Below are 18,307 nucleotides of genomic sequence, written 5' to 3'. Positions count from 1 at the left end.
ATACAGCAAAGAACTGACACAGGACCTGAGAGATGCATGTGGCCTTTCAGCTGATCCATCTAAAGATCACTGAAGCCTCATCAGAAATGGCCTCAGTGGAAGGATGGCTGCCAAGAAGCCATTCTTAAGGAAGGCACAGAGGGATGGAAGGCTGAGGTTTGCCACATTACACAAGAACTGGATTGAAAATCAGTGGCAGTAGCTCTTATGGAGTGATGAATCCAAATTGGAAATTTTTTGGTTTAAATTGTCATCAATATGTACAGAGAAGGTTAGGAGAGGGGTACAACAATGAGTGTCTACAACCAAACAGGGCTGCAGTTCAGTCAGTGCTGTTGGAGATCTTGTTGATGGAATTATGAACTTAGAAAAGTACCATCAGACTTTCATCTGCCACGCAACACCATCTGAGAAATACCTGACTAGCAACAACTTCATTTTTCAGCATGACAATGACTGCCAATGCAGTAAAAGCATACCTGCATAGAAAAACACTTAAGAAAGCTTGCTTAAGATAGTTCAGGCTGTGCTGAAGAATAAAAGTGGTCTTACCAAATATTGACTTTCAAGCTAGTAGAATTGTACAAACTGTTTTTTTTCCCCCTTATATGCTGTATTCACGTGTATGTTTGCACATGTTTCAATAAATCGATGCACCTATTTACTAGCAAAATTGAAAGAAATGAAGGGTTGACTCAAGACAGTACTGTAGATGGTACTATTCATACTCAGATAATGTTAATAAAAATCATATTTATTTGTTGATGCCTTCTTGTTTACTTGAGCAACAGTATTTCAAGTACACTTAAAATCTCAAAACTGGAACAGAAAAACAAATTAGTCCTTGCTATGCCCCTTTTTAATAGCAATGACCATTCAACGCATTACAGAATTGATGTCTCACAGAGAACAGTGAGTACATAAATCTGCTGAGGAGACAAATAAGACAACTAAGACAACAAATGGATGGAGGCAAGGGGAGATGTAGGACAGAAGGAAGGAATGGCAATCATTAGCTCATAAAAATCCTGCAGTGAGACGGTGTGGAGCTGAACCACAAGCCTGATGATACAGAGAGAAAGAGGTGACCCGTGGAGCAGATGAGGGCAGGATGAGAAAAAAAAAGAGAGAGGAGAAGGGAAAGAGGAGAGCTGTGTCACATAAAAAATGACAAAAATGCTCCTTTGTAACACATAAATCTTGAGTACAATTAATACTGAACTAAGAGCTGTAAAGTAATCTCTAATCTCTGTCAGACCACATCTGATTTAAGCTCAGTACCTGACCTATATACTGATGACACCTACTCTAGTATAATTCTCCACCACAAAGCAACTTTTGTATTGGAGAGGAGATCACTCACAAGTAACATAACAGCTAGACTGACAAAGCGCAAACTATATTATGTTCTGTTACAGAATTTAAATGCAAAGAATTTACAAAAAATTTCTACTTGCTGTTGTGCAGCCTAAGTCAAAAAGCACCATTCTGCTTTTTTCTGCTTTCATTGTAGTAGTCTGAGCCTATCCCTGTGCTTCCTCATTAGTCTGCAGAGGCACAGGGCCTTGAAGTACAGAGTGAGACAAAGGCTGATTCTCTCGTACAGCAAAGGGCCCCGAGGCCCAAAGACAAACAGGAGCAGGGCAATGAAGAAAAGCATGGAGGAAGCATGGCAGAGAGGACAACAAATAAAGCCTGACTATGGGTAGCAGCATTGTGCAATGTGTTTAACTTTCAGCACCAATTTGAGTCAGTAGTCTATGGTAGTTCCAATTTCAGAGATAATCTGAATTTCAATTAAAAAAAATTTCCAACCTTTTCTGGGGAAACACACTGCAGATAGAATAAAATTGCATTTTCCACATCCTTTGCAGCAATCTGCAAAGCTGTGGCCAAGCAAGACAAAACAAAAACAAGAGGGCAGTTACACAACACAAATCCTTCTGCCCAAAAACAAAATATCACTCATTATAAAAGATAACCCAATATCCAAATATTAAGGTTGCTGTCTTCCTCCAGTAAATCCCACGTGTGATATAACATTGCAATTAAAATTCTGTTTGATTATAAATTGCACTTGCAAATTTTTTTGAGGTCACTGCTTAAAGGCAGCACTTATCTGATTTACGCTAAGGCTTGTGGTGGTGGTGGTGTATCACTCCTGTTCTGTCACGACTGCAGGTTACAAACATCCTTTGTTATCTGTAATTAATCAAAGCTTTGTTTCCCCCTCTTAAATGTGCTAAGCAATCCACAACTCTCAAAGTCACAGTCTCTACCAAGAGTTGCCTGCACCATACTATATCATTAATGAGGCCAGTGAAGTATGTAAATCAATCTAACGAGCTGTGCAATCTGTTTGCATTAATATAGCTGTAGGCTGTCTCCCATTAAAGTGAACCTAATCCTGAGAGGGGAATGGGCTCATTAGCTGCTCTGCTCTTGTCCGCTTCTCTGATTAGCAGACCAGTCACCACAAGGATATATTGCTTTGGTAGTGTGTTTTAATATCCATGCTTTCAGGTGGAGCACAATCTCAAGCCCCCTCTCTGTTTCTCTTTGTCACACAAGACATCCCAGACAGCACAAAGGCAGCAGACTGCTCCTGTCACAGACAGACTGCCTCCCTGCTCTCCATGCAGCCCCCCAACTCCACACACAAAGAGACACTGGGGAACATAAGAGGGCCATTTGTTTAGACAGACCCAAACAGGCTCTATACCCACCTATGACAATGCAACAAATTAAAAATGTTGTTGACATTTTTAAGAAAAAAAAAAGCATAAAGTGCTCATGTGTGAGCTCATGTTTCAATGAGTGTGTAGCAAAACGTCTTTCAGCATCTTGTCTTCCGCTAAGCTCTTTCATGTATCCCAGTAAGCCAGTGCAGGTCAGGCAGAGTTTAATTTCCATGTACTGTAATACTCTGCCGGGGCATTTGAGCTGTGTGTGAAACAGCAAAGATCTCATCCAGAGCGCACCAGCGGAGCAACGGCTCTTTGCAGTCTTTACACAATGCAGCAGCTCTTTCATTCTCAACAAAAACTCACTGATAAAGTGTAAATGACAAGAAGCCGCTCCCACATATCAAATCCCAAGAAAGGAGACTGGAGACGCTGCCCTGCCCTGCTCTGCTCTGCTCTGAGGACAGACGCTACAGCGAGGTAATCCTTAATTGCAACCAGCCATGTGCCACAGGTTCAGCCAATCATGACACTGGTGTGCAGCAATGGTGGTAAACACAAATGGCAGATTACTTCTCATGAAACATTTAGACCTAGCACAGATTTTAATCATTTATATTAAGCATGGCAACAGTGTCAGCCCCTGTGAGATCTGAGCACACAGACATATGCACTCTTTCAACTCTGGCATTTAATACACACATCCTGTGTGTAGTAAACCTGGGCTGGACACTTCTGAAGGTCCTCACAATGTAAAGTCAGCCAAGATATAGAACTGCAGTCATCACAGATCAGTGAGTTTTCACACCACTTATCCACAACAGTGACCGATTAATTAATTAATTAAATTTATTATTTACACTAGTGTTTAAATGGAATGGTGCAGAAATTCAGGTACTATATCTGCACGAGTATCAGAAAATGCAATAATTTACAGCTCAAAACAGCTTTTTTTTTTTTCTCAGTTTACACTACCTATAATATTAAAAACTATGATAACACCACAGGAATTTCACGATTAAATATGCATCAATGAAACAAATTACCTTCCTGCAACTGGTAACGGCCACATCTTTGTCAGTGGCCTTTGGAAGAGGAATCCCGACCACTGAGTGATCTCACATTTTGTTAGAGTAACTGTGGAGTCCCCGTAGCAACAGCTGAGCCGCTGGCACCGTGCTTCAATGTGAAGCACCCTCAATATAGCTACCATCCCCCTGCAGCCTCCTCACCAAGAGGTCAGCAAATCTCAGGAAAACTTCTATAGGATCAAATTTCCTCACTGTTGTAGTGAAAGAATAGAAAACTTATGCAAACTCCTTATCTTAGCATACGTTTTTCTGGCAAATGATAGAAGTGAAACTGGCCTGCAAGCTAGTGGTTTCAAATAACAAAACAATTATTAGAAAAACAAGGACAAGTATAGGTTTCACAGGAGGTAAGCTATAATTTACTTCATCAGTGGAGTAGTTGTAGGGCTGCTCCACTGTGGCAAAAATAGCCATCACGTTTTTCTGTACTCCTTAAATATTAAATATAACTCAACTAAAAAACAAATACTTAATGGTGGAGATGGTGGGAAATCTAGACCCAGAGACTGTTACTGAGCCCACATAAAGATAGAGGCTATACTGTTTTATCTCAATTATCTGGCAATAATTGTCAGAAGCCAAAATTGTAATTGAAAATAAAACTGAACTAACAGCCAAGCTAGCAGCACTGCAGAACAGTGGTTAGCACTGTCATCTCACAGCAAAGAGTCCCTGGATTTGAATCCATTGGCTAGTTAGGGCTCTCGCAGTCCAAAAACACACATTTGGCAATTCTAAATCGGCCGCAGGTGAGTGTGAATTGTTGTGTGTCTCTCTGTGTGATAGTTCTGTGCTGGAGTCCAAAACAGGGCTGCTATCCCTGGAAAGGACAGTCTCTACCTCTCATCCTATAACTCTCCCCCTGAGATCCTGAACTGGATAGGAGGAGGGAGGGAGGATGGATGGATGGCACACAGTGTTATGTTGAATACTCCAGGCCTGCAAACTGCCAAAACCTCTGCTTTTACAGAGGTGCTCACATTTGCTGGTGATCAGTTAATCAAGTGCATCTGATTAGTAGCACCTGGCTGCACCTTACCCCTCTAAATTCCTATGGAAACAGTAAGGATGTACTTAATTTTTCACACACTGCTTCTGAATTTTGGATTAGATTTGTTAAATAACTAATGACACAATATAATATTCCACGTGTTGTTGTTGTTCATCTGAAGTTGGTTTTACCTCATTTTAGTATAGGACCAGATGATTTTTTAATCACATCCTGATAATAAAAATTTAGAACTGAAAACGGGTGTACTTTCTTTTTCACATCTGTATAATAAGGGGACTATATATCCCCACAAAGGTGAAATAATGTTGGGACCGAAATCTGTTTTCTCAGTGACAGGAGTTATAGCCCCACACACACACACACACACACACACATATACACACACACAGGTTCACAGTTTAAAAGCAATATCAGCTACATAATTGCAGCTGGTAATAATGCTGAAGTTTTGCTTCAGTAGAAGGTAAAAAATGAGTGTATTTACAGTGAGCACACCCACTGTCCATAAAAAAGAATAATATGGCATTTTTCTTTAAATGTGATTCATCTGGTATTTGCAAGAAATGACAAAAATGTGAGGCACGGCTAATTCTCAAGCTGACACTCTGTGGCAACACTGCATTGAAATCACAGAGCAGAAAAAGCCTGAGGGCAAAGAGGATTTCAGGCACTTCCATCAACCTGCACCTAGACAAGAACTCATTCTAGGGCTTGTCTAATGAGATGTGCTCACTTTCCCTTCCCCAAACATAGTGAAAAGATCCATAATTCATTAAAGCAAAACTTATATTCGTGCATTACAGCTGCCACCACTTTAAGAAGACGGACACATTTTCTGCCCTTCTTCTGAAAGCCCTTGGTGCTCTGCTTTGCTCTGGTGCATGCGTACTTTGTGCTTCTAATTTCTGCTGAAGGTGGTTTTATTATGCAGACACCATGGGGGTGGTCAGAGTCATTGAATAAATGTTACCTGATTAGATGTCAGAGAACAGAAGAAGGTTGATGTGAGCCATGGGCAAAAATATGAATACGGTGCCTTTGAAAAGTTTAGCAAAAGGATGAAAGTGCAAGGGGGAAACAAGAGAGGATCAGACAGAAGCTGAAACATAAAAAGAACAAGCAAATATATGACCTGCCTCTTAGTTTGCATACCCTCTTTTTGTTTTCTTGGCAGGCCATAAAGCCAATGTGGATAGTCAGGTGGATTATACTCCTCCCTCCCTGGGCCAGGTTAGATAGAAAGATAACCAGGATGCCAGACAATCACAGCAGAGCTAGAGCATTCTCCTCTTTCACTCCACTCTTCTCTTTCCACCCTGGTGACGTCAGCCCCCTAGACCACACGACTCTGCTGCAAACAGCACACCTGCTGGCTTCACAGTCCATCTGGCCCTGCTCCATCTCTTCCTCGGCTCTCCAAGCAGAAATGCAGATCTGTTTACAACCTGGGCACACAGTCACGATCCTACAGTAACTGCGGTTTCTATTTCACGCTTGCTTGCTGGGGAAAAGAGGAGCGATAGCTCTGGAGCCTGCTGATGACAATAGATATTAAAATGACAACAATCACGCGTGTCTCATTAGTGTTTCATTGTTCCACATTACAGGTTAAATGATTCCTTGGTATGCTGCGAGAGGGGTTGCAGTGTGTGTGTGTGTCTACATGCTGCTGACTAATCAGGAGAATTCTCTCAGGATTTCCTTACATCCCTTTCCTACAACTGCAGAGCATCCACAAACAGAACAATTGCTGTCTTGTAATTGAAGTGACAGGCCCCCTCACCTACTAGTAAAATCAGCATGAACATAAAACTACACCATCATCAAAGCAACACTGGGAGTAGAGAAAGACCAAAGGAAGGGAAAGACACTTAATATCAGGGCCTGGGCTTGTTTTAAGTTTTAAAGAAATGTGTCTGAGCTGACAATATCAATAGTTTGTTCTAGGCAGTAGAAAATCCCTCTTAAAGGAGGAGATTTGCTATTCATGCACCCGGGATGATGTGATCGCTTAATGGCAACATTTAATCCTGCATCAACAACACATGGCACATTTTTGGTTATGCTCCTATCAGTGTACTGCCACACTGTGCAACTGAGGAGGGACGTTTCATGGGATACCCTATGTGCATTACATTATGGCAAAACCAACAAGCATCCCTTCTCAAGCTTGGCGATAATATGAGAGAAAAAAAATGCTTTCATTCATTAATTTAGGAGGATAGCGCGCTTCTGGCATCCACTCAACCCGAGCTTGAGTGATGTCTGTACTACAAGGTTCCCTGACGTCTCTAATCCCACGACCAAATTCTCTGGTGGTTGAGCCAATAGTGGGTCACGAGAGGGAGAATAAAAAAAACACTTCCCTGATTAAGGTTTATACAAGCCTATTCGGGATGGGGGGACGACACGTTTCTATTTTAGGTCTAATTTATCTTGGTTGACACCAGCAGCGGGGCATGCAGGCACTTGCTGCCCCCCTGTTAAATCACTTGCTTTTCTGTCTGCCAGGTCAGACACAATCGCAGCGCAGCCCAGGCGCTCTGCGGAGTGAATAAACAGGTGACTAACCTGAATGGTGCACGTATATTCCGTATCGTCCAGCAGCCTGACCGTGCAGCTGTACTCCCGCTCAAGATTCCTGACGCTGCCACTCATAAATCGGCTCAACATCTTCTCTCCCAGATATCGCCGCTCTGCGTCTACAGGACCAGAACAATAAACTCAACACCAGCGTGCAAGTGAATGTCACATTGACCACATTTCCCGGACCCCTGAAGGACCAGCAGCCACGGATTCAGCCGCCGAGGCGAGCACCATTGTTGTCCCGTTAAGTTTTCGTGCTGTGGGGCCCGTGCTAAGAGCAAAATCCAAGGATGCCCGCATCCAGATCCAGAGGCAGTTCAGCCCTGCTGCTGTGTGTCTGTCTGCGTGGAGCTGAGGATTATCTCTCACCATTCACCGCTGCCACTTGAGCAAGCGGGCGGGTCCAAATGAAAACTGACGTCAAAGTGAACCAACGGGAGTGTGAGGCATTATATCTGCGCTTCAGTGTACTTTTTTTTTTTTCTTACGCCTAATTTTCCAACGACCGCCAACTATCCACGAACAAACTTTCAAAAGAAATTGGCTTCTTTTTTATCACTCACCCACTATAGACTTAAAATTATTCACTCAAACTATGCTATGCGAGGAACAATGCCATAACGTAAATCGTCTAATGTGTCTTTCTAGCCAGACTTCTGGTTCATGATAAACCTTTTGGAAAGAAACCAAGTTATACCTGCCTGCCTGCCTAAAACCAGTGGCATCGGGTGTTACAGAAGTTCCCAGGTGATGGATATTAAATGTATTGGGCTGTCACCTGCAGGCCATTCCTCGTCATTGCAGCAAGCCAAATGTTTCATGAGGCCAACACTGAAATGTGTGTGAAGGCGTGTGTTAAAACGTTCTCAAATTTTTTACATCAAGCTGACGTAAGCGTGTGTTGACAATTTCAATAACGAAAATCTAAAAATAGCTTTTCCCCACCTTCAGAAGTGTCCTCTCTGCCGTGACCCGGATTCGAACCGGGGTTGCTGCGGCCACAACGCAGAGTACTAACCACTATACGATCACGGCGAGCTAGTGGGGACTGAGTGCACCCCGCATTTTTTTGCCCTTAAGTCGAATACATGATCATGAGTTATGCTGAAAATGTAACAAAACATATTCGTGTTATCTTATTCTCGCAGTACTTCATCTCATTTTGGTTTGCTGACACCAGCTTGTGATTTTCCACATGTTAAAAGTGTGTTTTCAGCTTTAAGTGACAAACGTCGCCTACCCAACCTGATTACCGCCCACATTTTATCTGTAGTCACAACGTACAAAAAGACATATGTCCCAGACGTGGCTTTGCCAAACTTTTCTAACCAAGCAACTGAAGCTAAATGTTAGATTATAAATGTATGGATTCTCTGGAGGAAAGTGCCTTGCTCAGAGGTCAGAGGCTAGACTGCTTTCAGCTGCAATGGTAACTTTTTTTTACATTTCCATTAATAACAGACTACTTCAAACACAATAGTCATATTTTTGATAAAATGAACATATATGTACACTAATATTATAGTTATTTTCGCTAATACGGAAATAAGGAAAAAGTCAGTGTTAGAATTGCCCCCTCAGTGGGCAAATACATCATATCAACCTACTATATATATATATATATATATATATATATATATAAATATATATATATATATATATATATATATATATATATATATATATATATATATATATATAAAAGCAGCCGTCAAAGTAATCACATTACTTGCACAAAAGTCACAAATCACCCCTCATTATTTTATATTTTGCTTCTAATGAGCCAGATTTTATTGTCTTTTTTTAAGTGGTCTTAAGCAATAGGTCATCAGGCTTTCTAAAGGCCTTTCAAACTTTTTATTTGGACATTGGCTGCATTTTCATTCATTTTCAGTCAAGTCCTTCTACCTGACAATTTTCAGAGGAATATTTGTTTGTTTGTTGTTGCTGCTTGTTAAGCCACTTAACAGTGACCAATGAATCATTCAAACATAAAGAGACACCTAACTAAAGGGATGAACCGGTGTTGTTTCCAGACTTATCTATATCTTTAGGCACCTTGTTGCTAGCAGCCTGTTACAACAACATAACTTATTCCCATTTCTTTACACAAATCTGGAAAAAGTGCCATACTCAGAAATGCTGAGTATGACCCAAAGAACATCATCCCCAGAGTTGCTTTTCTGCTTTTCCTCGGCCACAACACTGAAGATGGGTTGTGGATGAGTCTTCCTGCATGACAATGACCCAAAACATACCGGCAAGGTAACAAGGGAGTGGCTAAGAAGAAGCAGATTAAGATCATGGAGTGGCCTAGCCTGTCCTCAGACCTCTATCCTGTAGAAAATCTTTGGAGGGAGCTGAAGCTTCGAGTTGTCAAGCGGCAGCTAACAAACCTAAAGGAGGTTTCTGTAAAGAGGAACAGGACAAAATCCCTTCTGAGACATGTGCAAACCTTGTGACCAACAACACGAAACATCTTACCGGTTTGCTTGCCAACAAGGGTTTCTCCACCAAGTACTAAGTCATATTTTGCTTGGGGATCAAATACTTAATTCACTCAATGACATCCAAATCAATTTATAATCAACTTCTTTGTAATGTGTTTTTTCTGGATATTTGTTTGATATTTTGTCTCCTTCAATTAAAATGAAAGCACTAAACAAGTTAGAGATTGTATATACTGTATATACTTACAAATTCATCAGGGGATCAAATAATTATTTCCCCCACTGTATACCGTATTTACATGTATGCTTGCACGTTTCAATAAATCACTGCACCTGTTTCCCATTTTCTGAGCAAAATAGTAAGAAATAAGGGGTGGCTGGAGTCTTTTAACTATATTAATCCAACTTAAAAATATTTAGCCTATATACTTTCAAATTCATTATCTGTTGGGTATTCTTCGCTGTCATAGGCTATGCATTCAAGGGGAAAAAATCTACTTCTATTTTTTCAGAAGACTTAGCAACTACTTAGCATCACTGTCAAAAAACAACAATTAAACTGTAGATTTTAAAGTTAAACAGCACAACACATTTACATCATAAACAACCAATTTTTATAAAAAATTATCAAAGGAGTAGTCTTTATTAGATAAATTACTGACAGTACTGTCTTCATTTAATAATTTAGGCCAGCCAGCTTGCCACTGATGCAAAAAAAAAGTGTTACATACAATTAATGTTTTATAAGCACATAATTTATGATGAAATTAGTGGACAGTGCTATTGTGCTTACTGACCTAACAACTGAAAGATGGTAAAATAAACACAAACCTAAATCACTGACTCACTTATTCATTAATTATCATCATCAGTCATTGAAAAGTAACGCACATGATCACTGTAAACAAAAAAGGATTTCCAATCAGTATTTACAAAAGTAGTATTATCAAGGTTTAATGGGACAACTGAAGTCATTCTCGTCATTCTCTTCAGGTTCATTGCTCCATGTAACTGCAATTTCAGCAGCACACACCGCCTTTCTAGTGAAAGGCCGGCATGACCCAACCAGAGTCTGATGCAGAGGGGGTTTGCTGTTTGAAATGTTGCCCATGCTTTTAGCAAAAGGGCACTCTTGTTTCCTGTCTGGTGCTGCATGAATCCTCCTGTACAGCTTGCAGGAGGCCACAAGAGGTTTTCCAATGTCCACCCGCTGGCTTTCTGTCTGACGCAGCTTACTGTTTGTGTTAGTATAATGTAGATCCACCTTTATGACCATCGACTCCTAAAAAACAAACAAATGAAAAGCAAAGAACATTTACTGTAAAGAAGTAAGCATTTCTTAGAAACAGAATTAGGACAGATACATGAATGCATACCTTGAGCTTTTGAAGAGCACAAAGTCTCAGAGTACAGTCTGGGTTCTTATTTTTCATAAATAGTAGTGAGTCCATTTCATCTGACCTGCCAGTTCTGGAAAATATGTCTTCCATTGTCTGAGGATTCAAAACACAAATATTATTATATATATAATAACCAGCTTCATCAATATAAATAAATAGCTCTGTATGCAGAGCTGATTTGGCACTGAATCATTGCTATAAAGTGCTGTAACACATTCATAAATTAGCCACTAGATGTCAGTATTACGCAATTGCGAGAGTCAGCCAAACGGATGGAAGTATTACGCAAGAGAAGTGCTGCACATAACCATTACTGCTTCCTGATTTGTCTGCGGTTGCAGTATACAGGAAGCCTATATATGGGCAGAACTTCCTCACACATGTGAAATGTGGGTGTGAATGGTCATCATTGAGAAATCCATTTTGTTTAATGGAAACTGACAGCATTTTGCCATGAGCCATGTGGAATTTATTCTGCAAGAGCGCGCTAAAAAATTTTTTAACCAAATCCTGAGTTTACTGAGGAGCTTTACCAAAATCAAAAGCAGTTATGTAAAACGGTGACATTGTGTATTGTAAGTTAATTATACTGCCATTCGCAATGCTACTGCCTTTGTACTCAAGTGGCACTGTACACTTAGGCCTGTTTGAAGAGGAAAAAAAAAAGAGAAATACTTACAGGTATGCTACTTAGAGTGACTGTGCAGTCCTGAATGAAGGGGCTTGTAGTCTTTACAATGGCGAAAGCTATGAGAACATTAGAGTACAAAGCTGAGAAGCTGACTTCCACTTCAACTCCACAAAGAAACATCAGCCGCTTCTTCTGTGGTAGCTCTAAAAGGAGATGTGAAACGTTTTTTTTTTTGTTTTTTTTTAACAGAAGCGGAAAAAAAGCAAGTCTAAAAACAACATGCACCAAAACTCTCTGACAATTTGATGATACCTACTGGACTTTCAGTCACTCATTTACTTAAGCCTCAGTTCTTTACCTTACATCTAATTCGATGGAGACATTCTCACATCAACCCACAATATCAAGATTCAGTTTGAGTAAATGTGTAAAAAGAAAATACAAGGAAGTCTGAGGTGTCAAAACAGACTTCCTTCCATCAAAGAGGAAAATGCACACTGTAAAATGAACCAGTTCCTTTTTGTATTGATCAAAAAAGAATGAATTGTGCTGAAAATATATTAAACCACAATGTCTACATGTAGTGTGTCTCACTTTGAGTAGGAGGTCAGACAATACACAATTTGTTTTGTTTCAGTGGAAAATAAAGAATATTTGGGATGTGTATACAGATGTACATAACCTGTCACCTACAGTAAGATTTAAAAAATAAAATAAAACAAACAACCACTAAATGTTCTCACCATTTGCTTGTCTCCAGCAGGCGTCTCGCAGGTGAAGCTCTCTTGTGTGGCCGGTGGTCCGAACTGGATCTGCAAGGGATCGTGGTTCCTTCAGGGTGTGTTTGATCTCCACTGCCTGCTTGCCTGTGATTAGAGGATCTCTGCCCAGATCTAGTGGAGAGGAATGGAGGTTAAAGTGCAGGTAAACACACTTTTTTACTCAGTCCTCCTTGGACAATTTGGAGAAAATCAACACTGTTTACAATCTTTGCAAAACCTTCAGTTCACTTTACCTAGTACTCTGTCCATCATGGGACCTGCCTGAGTTTTGTAACAGCAGGGAGTGAGGAATGTTTCAGAAAAAAAAAAAATTGAGAGATTCATCAGAATCTCATGGCTGTATTTGAGGAACTTTGGGATGTTTTAAAAAACATTGTTAAAATTTGCACTAACTGACTTGGTTAGTTTTAGAAAACCCCTCTTCACAAGATGACAAAATTTAAAAGGAAAAAAAAATAGAAAAATTTTCATAACCAACACCACATTTATTCATTTAAATATTTTCACATACAGAGAGAGGGCTGCCAGCAGGATGTCCTGTTCTGCTATCTCTAATTTGTGAGTGAGCCCATGAGAGCACTGGCAGGGAGTGCCCAAACTGCAGAGCAGCTGTCTTGCACTCTGCAGCTCTCAAGTTTCTTGCTGCTCTCTATCCAACAGTGTGAATTTCTAAAGAATGAGGTCACATGCTAGTGGCACTTTGAAAATTTCTTCTGCCAGAGGTCCATCAAACTGATAAACATGCTTAACATCTCCCCTTCGACTAGATAGTCATTGCTTTACTTTACAAGGCGTGAGTATACAAGATTAAAGTGAGTTGAAAGCAGTTATAAAGGTTGCCTGTGGTCTATGAAGCATACCAAAAAGCAATCTCTTCCCCTCAGTTCCGTTTACCCTGCATCTCTGTCAGCCTGAATACTGAATTATGTATTTATATCTCTGGTAAATTAAAAAGAAATAAACAGCAGAAAATGTACATTTTTAGCTGTGAGTGGACATGTTTTTTTTTTTCCCCTTAGAAATGAAACTGTAACGATTTTGGTGTCAGCTACCTAAATGTCCACTCACTCAGAATTCCACGTGTTTATATTAGATCCCAGGCATTTTGGAAATGAATTACCATGTACACAAAGTAAAAACCCCATTCTTGTTTTTTGAATAAACACTTACCCTCTGAAACCTTCTCTAAGACATGCGTGACTTTCTCAGCTTGCAGGATGTGCTTGTTCAAGTACTTTGTAAAAATTCCAGTACTTTTGCCCCCGTCCTGGACCTCAAACGCCTCAGCGTCTTCGCACCTGTAATAGTTAAAGAAGGAAGTTTAGTAAACACAGAAAACTAAAGGTTTGGTTCTGCCTGTTTTTATTATACACGACTTTCTACACTTTCCAAAAACATTCTGCACTATGAAATCAGTTAATTGATTTTTTTTTTCTCTATTTGCAATTAAATACATAACAAAGCAAATACATAATAGTACATACGTGGCATAACCATAAACTGTGTTCCCGCTGGGTGCCAGTGGCATGATGGCAGATGGTATGCAACCCTGGTTGTACCTACAGAGTGAAATGCAGTTACTCAAAGAAGGAATTCACTTTACATTAGCTGAGCTTTTAAAAATAAATGTGCAAATTTACATATCTAAGTGCAGAAATTTATTATTGCACTTACCATTTTCTACAGGTGTCCAGTAGGATTAGACTCAGTGCAGTCTGCCTTTCCTGCATGCTGAGCATGATCCTCTGCACACAGACACAGTTTTCAGTTCGGTATGGTTGAGGAGCATCAACGGCCACCAAGTAGTTCCTTCCAGCATGCTCATAACCATGGCCTGCATAGTAGAAAAGGCCTGTGAAGAGAATACACATTTAGTTACCACTACAATAACATAAGTGCCGCAGTAATTCTGCAATCCTGGAATACATGGCATGCAAGTCCCACATCATCACAAAGAGGCCTGATTCATGAACAACTTTGTTTCATTATTAACAACAGAAAGAGAGAATAGCAGCAGGCAGTATCACTTTATAGCAGCAACTTAATTTCATATTACAGCTCCATGATCAAACTGTGTACCTGCCTGCTGTTCAAGAATAGTAGCTGTTGAAGCTTAATGTTTTTTTGGGGGATAATCATAGATAGAAAGAAGGAAATTTAATTGACAATTATTCTCCACAAACACCATATAAACCTGCTCTCTTAACATATTGCAAGCATTCAGAAATATGTCTGTGTAGACTCTCAGTCATCCAGGTCATGATAGTTTCAAGAGCCTGAAAAAAAAAAAAAATGGGCCACTGGACTTCCAACTCCAATCTGTCAGCTCCGCCCAGATACGTAGAGAGTCAGCTGTTATCATGTGTGGATAACAAGATAAGAGCCACAGAACATGACAAAGGAAGTAGGTCCCACATAAACCTCTAAATAACAATATCAGCATTTTCTAAGAACATAAGTTGAATATTGAGCTAACGAGAAGCTGTTTTAAAAAAGAAGTAGACGGGAAGGGAAAAAAAAAAGAAAAAATGCCACTCACCGTAAACGCCTTTATCGAGGAGCTGAATGAACTTGTCAATAGCAGCGAGCATCTCCTCCCTGGTAAGATCCAGCAAGGAAACAACTCTGAAGCCAAGCTGCCGCAGGAGGTTGCCCAGCTCGTGTACATCCACAACGGGAGCCATCAAGGCCGGGTGGTTGAAGTAATTCAAGTTGCCAATAAGTAGCGCTACTTTATCAGTGGCTGAAAGAAAGTTCAAAGCCTTATTCAAAATCCCTGCAATGCAAGAAAATTCTCAAACACTGATAGTTTTCCTCTCCACACATTAAATGATACTTTTTCCATTAAACAATTACCTGTGAGTGCTGCTGGAGGAAGTTGATCGCTTTGTACTAGAGAATGTAAAAAGAAATAAATAAGCACAAAAAAAAGTCAGTTTATGTTAACCAGAAATTTGAACTAAAGTAACAACTCTGTCTGGTGAGTGTATGCAGTGCAGTACAATTCAACAATCAAGAGTATTATCTGTGAAAGTCACTTTTATTCCAAGTAAGTTATAAACAGGAGAAATACTTCAAGAACTAGTTTCACTTCACATCATTTTCCTGTCGTGTGTGTATAAGGCTCAGACTAAGTACTATTTGGAGAACAACTTCCTTTTTTAGTCTGTAGAAATGGGAAAGTACCTCCAGCATAATGGAAACAACTTAACGCCTTAGAGCTAAATCAGTGGAATAAAAGGAGTGTGAAGAAAATATTTTTTTTTTTCTTGACACTTTTTATTAGTAATAGAGGAAGTAAAGGGAGAGGAGAACGCTGTGCTAAAATTGGGAAAAGACAGGTATTACTGGACTGATTTAAAAGTTTCACTTTCAGCTTACCAATGTCAACATCCACCGGCTCACTCCATCTCTCTTCTAGTGTGTTAGATAGTGAGCATAGGTACGTTCCTCTGTGTTCACCTGTTGCACACTCAATCTGCAAATGTAATAAGTCATATTGTTCATCTATCTGTACCACAAGTGAAATATTACCTACACTGTTTTTAAATAAATTACACAGTGGGGTGAAAGCTAACACTCGCCCGCTGTCCCTCCTTACCTGCAGTGTGTCACTTGTCTTGTCCAGCAGTGGTCGTCCATTTCTGTACCACTGATAACGAGGAGCAGGGATGCCAAAGGCAGTGCAGCGTAGAGTGAGTTTTGTACCTGACTGAATCTTCTGCGGCTTGGGGTTGATAGCAACGTACGGCTCACCCTGCCAGTCTACGGGCAAGCCTGGCATTTCAAAGAAAGAGACAGAAATTAATATTCACTCACAGTGTGTAAACAGGCAAAGCTATACAACAAAAATGATGTGCAAGCAGCACAGTGCATTACCTGATTTATCAATGTCCAACACCTTCACCTTCACCCAATCACTGAACACACAGTTACAGTACTGGTCATTCACTCGGCACACGTAGAGCTGAGTTTGTTGAGCTTTGATGGTCAAGTCTGCTTGAGTACCACCAGGTACCTTAGGGAGGAAAACATTAAGAGCAACAAGGGTCATTTCCACGCTAAATAAAACAACTGTGCTTGAGTAGATTAACTCAAAACCAACTTTTTGTGACTTGAGTTAAATTCACATACTTCTTTTGCACCATCAGTAAACCACTGGTACTTGAGGATGCCTTTGCCCTCAGCACGGACGCGCAGAGTCACCTTATGGTTCACAGGTACACAGGCAGAGACAGGATGACGCACTATCACAATTTCTGAGGAAGGAAAAAAAAGCGAGGACCTCAGTTTCCTACAATCATGAACTGAGCACAGCCTGAATTGAGTTGTGTTTAACTGGAAAACGTAACACTACTGAAGCGGTGGCGGTGCTGTGAATAAAACCTACCATTGATCATTATGCGCTTGGGGAAGGATCCAGTCATCTGTGCATTTTCTTCTTCTTCTTCTGCCGAACTGTAAGAAAATCACTGCCTATAACATCACCACATAGAGAAAAACTCCAAATGAATGGCGCAAAAAAGGAAATCAATGTGTTTAACCCTTAACTTCTCATTTCTAGTGTCAGCTGTTCACTGTACAGCTCAGTGTACAAAACTAAGATACGTTAAAAACGTCCTAACTGAGTCAGTCAGTGTTTAATATGACCGTAAAAATTACATGTTTTACTGCATACCTGCCGTCAGCCTCGCACCAGTTCAGCAGCCTGAATATATTTTCCTGTTGTCGAGCTTCATAACTTCAAATATATAGAGCAAACTCTTCCTCCCTTTCCCGGAACGAGACAGCGCACGCACACATCACCGTTATGTCTGTAATACTGGAGCACCCTTTCAAGAAAACAGTAAAACGCAACCTATAAACAACCATAAATCTTCTTTTAGTTATAACGTAAAGGCATGTCTTACACGTAAAAAGCCAAATAAGAACACTCCCGCGCCTGTTAGATCTATGTAAATAATTTAAATTAAAAGCCAAGCCACTTTTTTCTGACAATACGGTAATGAGCAATCTGGCCCCTTTTCAGGTGCTGCATAATCGCAGACTGAGGTCAGAGTCTGGAGAGTCACGAAGTTAAAATGTGTCTTTCAGAGATAGTGCCTAGCTATTTGAGTTTCAGTTAGTTACAGAAGTCATATGCTAGATATCTATAGGGGGATAAAATTAATATGTGCAAAGGAAACATACTTCAAAACATTTAAATGTGCCCGTCTGTAAACATGTATCTGCAATACGTGTTTAAAATGTATCTTTATATAATTTAACAGCTCTTATGATCAGTTATGAGCTCTTATTGACTGCTTATAAGAATTTAATTAAAAAATATTCAAACAGTATGTTTATTGATGTTTAACATGTACTTTTAATTCGTATATATTAAAAGTATATAATTGAATATTTACTTTTTTCTATTGGAGATATATGGGTATATTCTATTTTTACAAAAAGGCATTAAGTTTTATTATAGATACAGGCTTGATTTGAGGAGCTTTACAATTTGTTTGTAAAGGCTACATTTTATGTAAATGTATTCCACCCTGAAGGCAAAAAGAGTCAGAACAGCCAATTTGAGACAAACCAGAAAAATGTAGCAATCCTGAAAATAATTTTAATATTTTATAAACAAGTCATCAGTAGCTATTCCTAAACTCCCGTACATTATTCAATT

General features: G+C 39.9%; 2 protein-coding genes and 1 non-coding gene across 5 annotated transcripts in view; all 3 read right to left on the bottom strand.

Moving 5' to 3' along the window:
• frmd5a (FERM domain containing 5a) overlaps positions 1–7,718 on the bottom strand; it is a 65,413-nt gene extending 57,695 nt beyond the window's left edge. For both annotated transcript variants that reach the window (XM_030731782.1, XM_030731783.1), the window contains exon 1: positions 7,359–7,718. In XM_030731782.1, the coding sequence (XP_030587642.1) occupies positions 7,359–7,460 (102 nt within the window). In that variant the 5' untranslated portion in view covers positions 7,461–7,718. The remainder of the gene's footprint in view (positions 1–7,358) is intronic.
• Positions 7,719–8,336: 618 nt separating this feature from the next.
• Positions 8,337–8,408, bottom strand: trnah-gug (transfer RNA histidin (anticodon GUG)). The gene has a single exon. It is a non-coding gene; the product is annotated as a tRNA-His (tRNA).
• Positions 8,409–10,116: 1,708 nt separating this feature from the next.
• On the bottom strand, positions 10,117–17,454 carry malt3 (MALT paracaspase 3). 2 transcript variants are annotated; one of them, XM_030731845.1, is made up of 15 exons: positions 17,315–17,454; positions 17,027–17,094; positions 16,771–16,895; positions 16,516–16,654; positions 16,238–16,413; positions 16,018–16,114; positions 15,493–15,528; positions 15,176–15,379; positions 14,311–14,488; positions 14,121–14,195; positions 13,807–13,934; positions 12,598–12,747; positions 11,903–12,057; positions 11,200–11,316; positions 10,117–11,105 (listed from the first exon to the last, which is right to left on the bottom strand). In XM_030731845.1, exons 2-15 carry the CDS (start codon positions 17,061–17,063, stop codon positions 10,770–10,772), a joined length of 1,953 nt encoding a protein of 650 aa, XP_030587705.1. In that variant the 5' UTR covers positions 17,064–17,094; positions 17,315–17,454; the 3' UTR covers positions 10,117–10,769. The 2 variants fall into 2 exon arrangements, with proteins under 2 accessions (XP_030587705.1, XP_030587706.1); XM_030731846.1 differs by having other exon boundaries at positions 17,027–17,112; positions 17,315–17,406.
• Between the last annotated feature and the right edge of the window lie 853 nt (positions 17,455–18,307).

This window comes from Archocentrus centrarchus, chromosome 6, assembly GCF_007364275.1.
Source record: "Archocentrus centrarchus isolate MPI-CPG fArcCen1 chromosome 6, fArcCen1, whole genome shotgun sequence".
NCBI lineage: Eukaryota > Metazoa > Chordata > Actinopteri > Cichliformes > Cichlidae > Archocentrus > Archocentrus centrarchus.
This window is presented reverse-complemented; position numbering and strand designations above follow the sequence as displayed.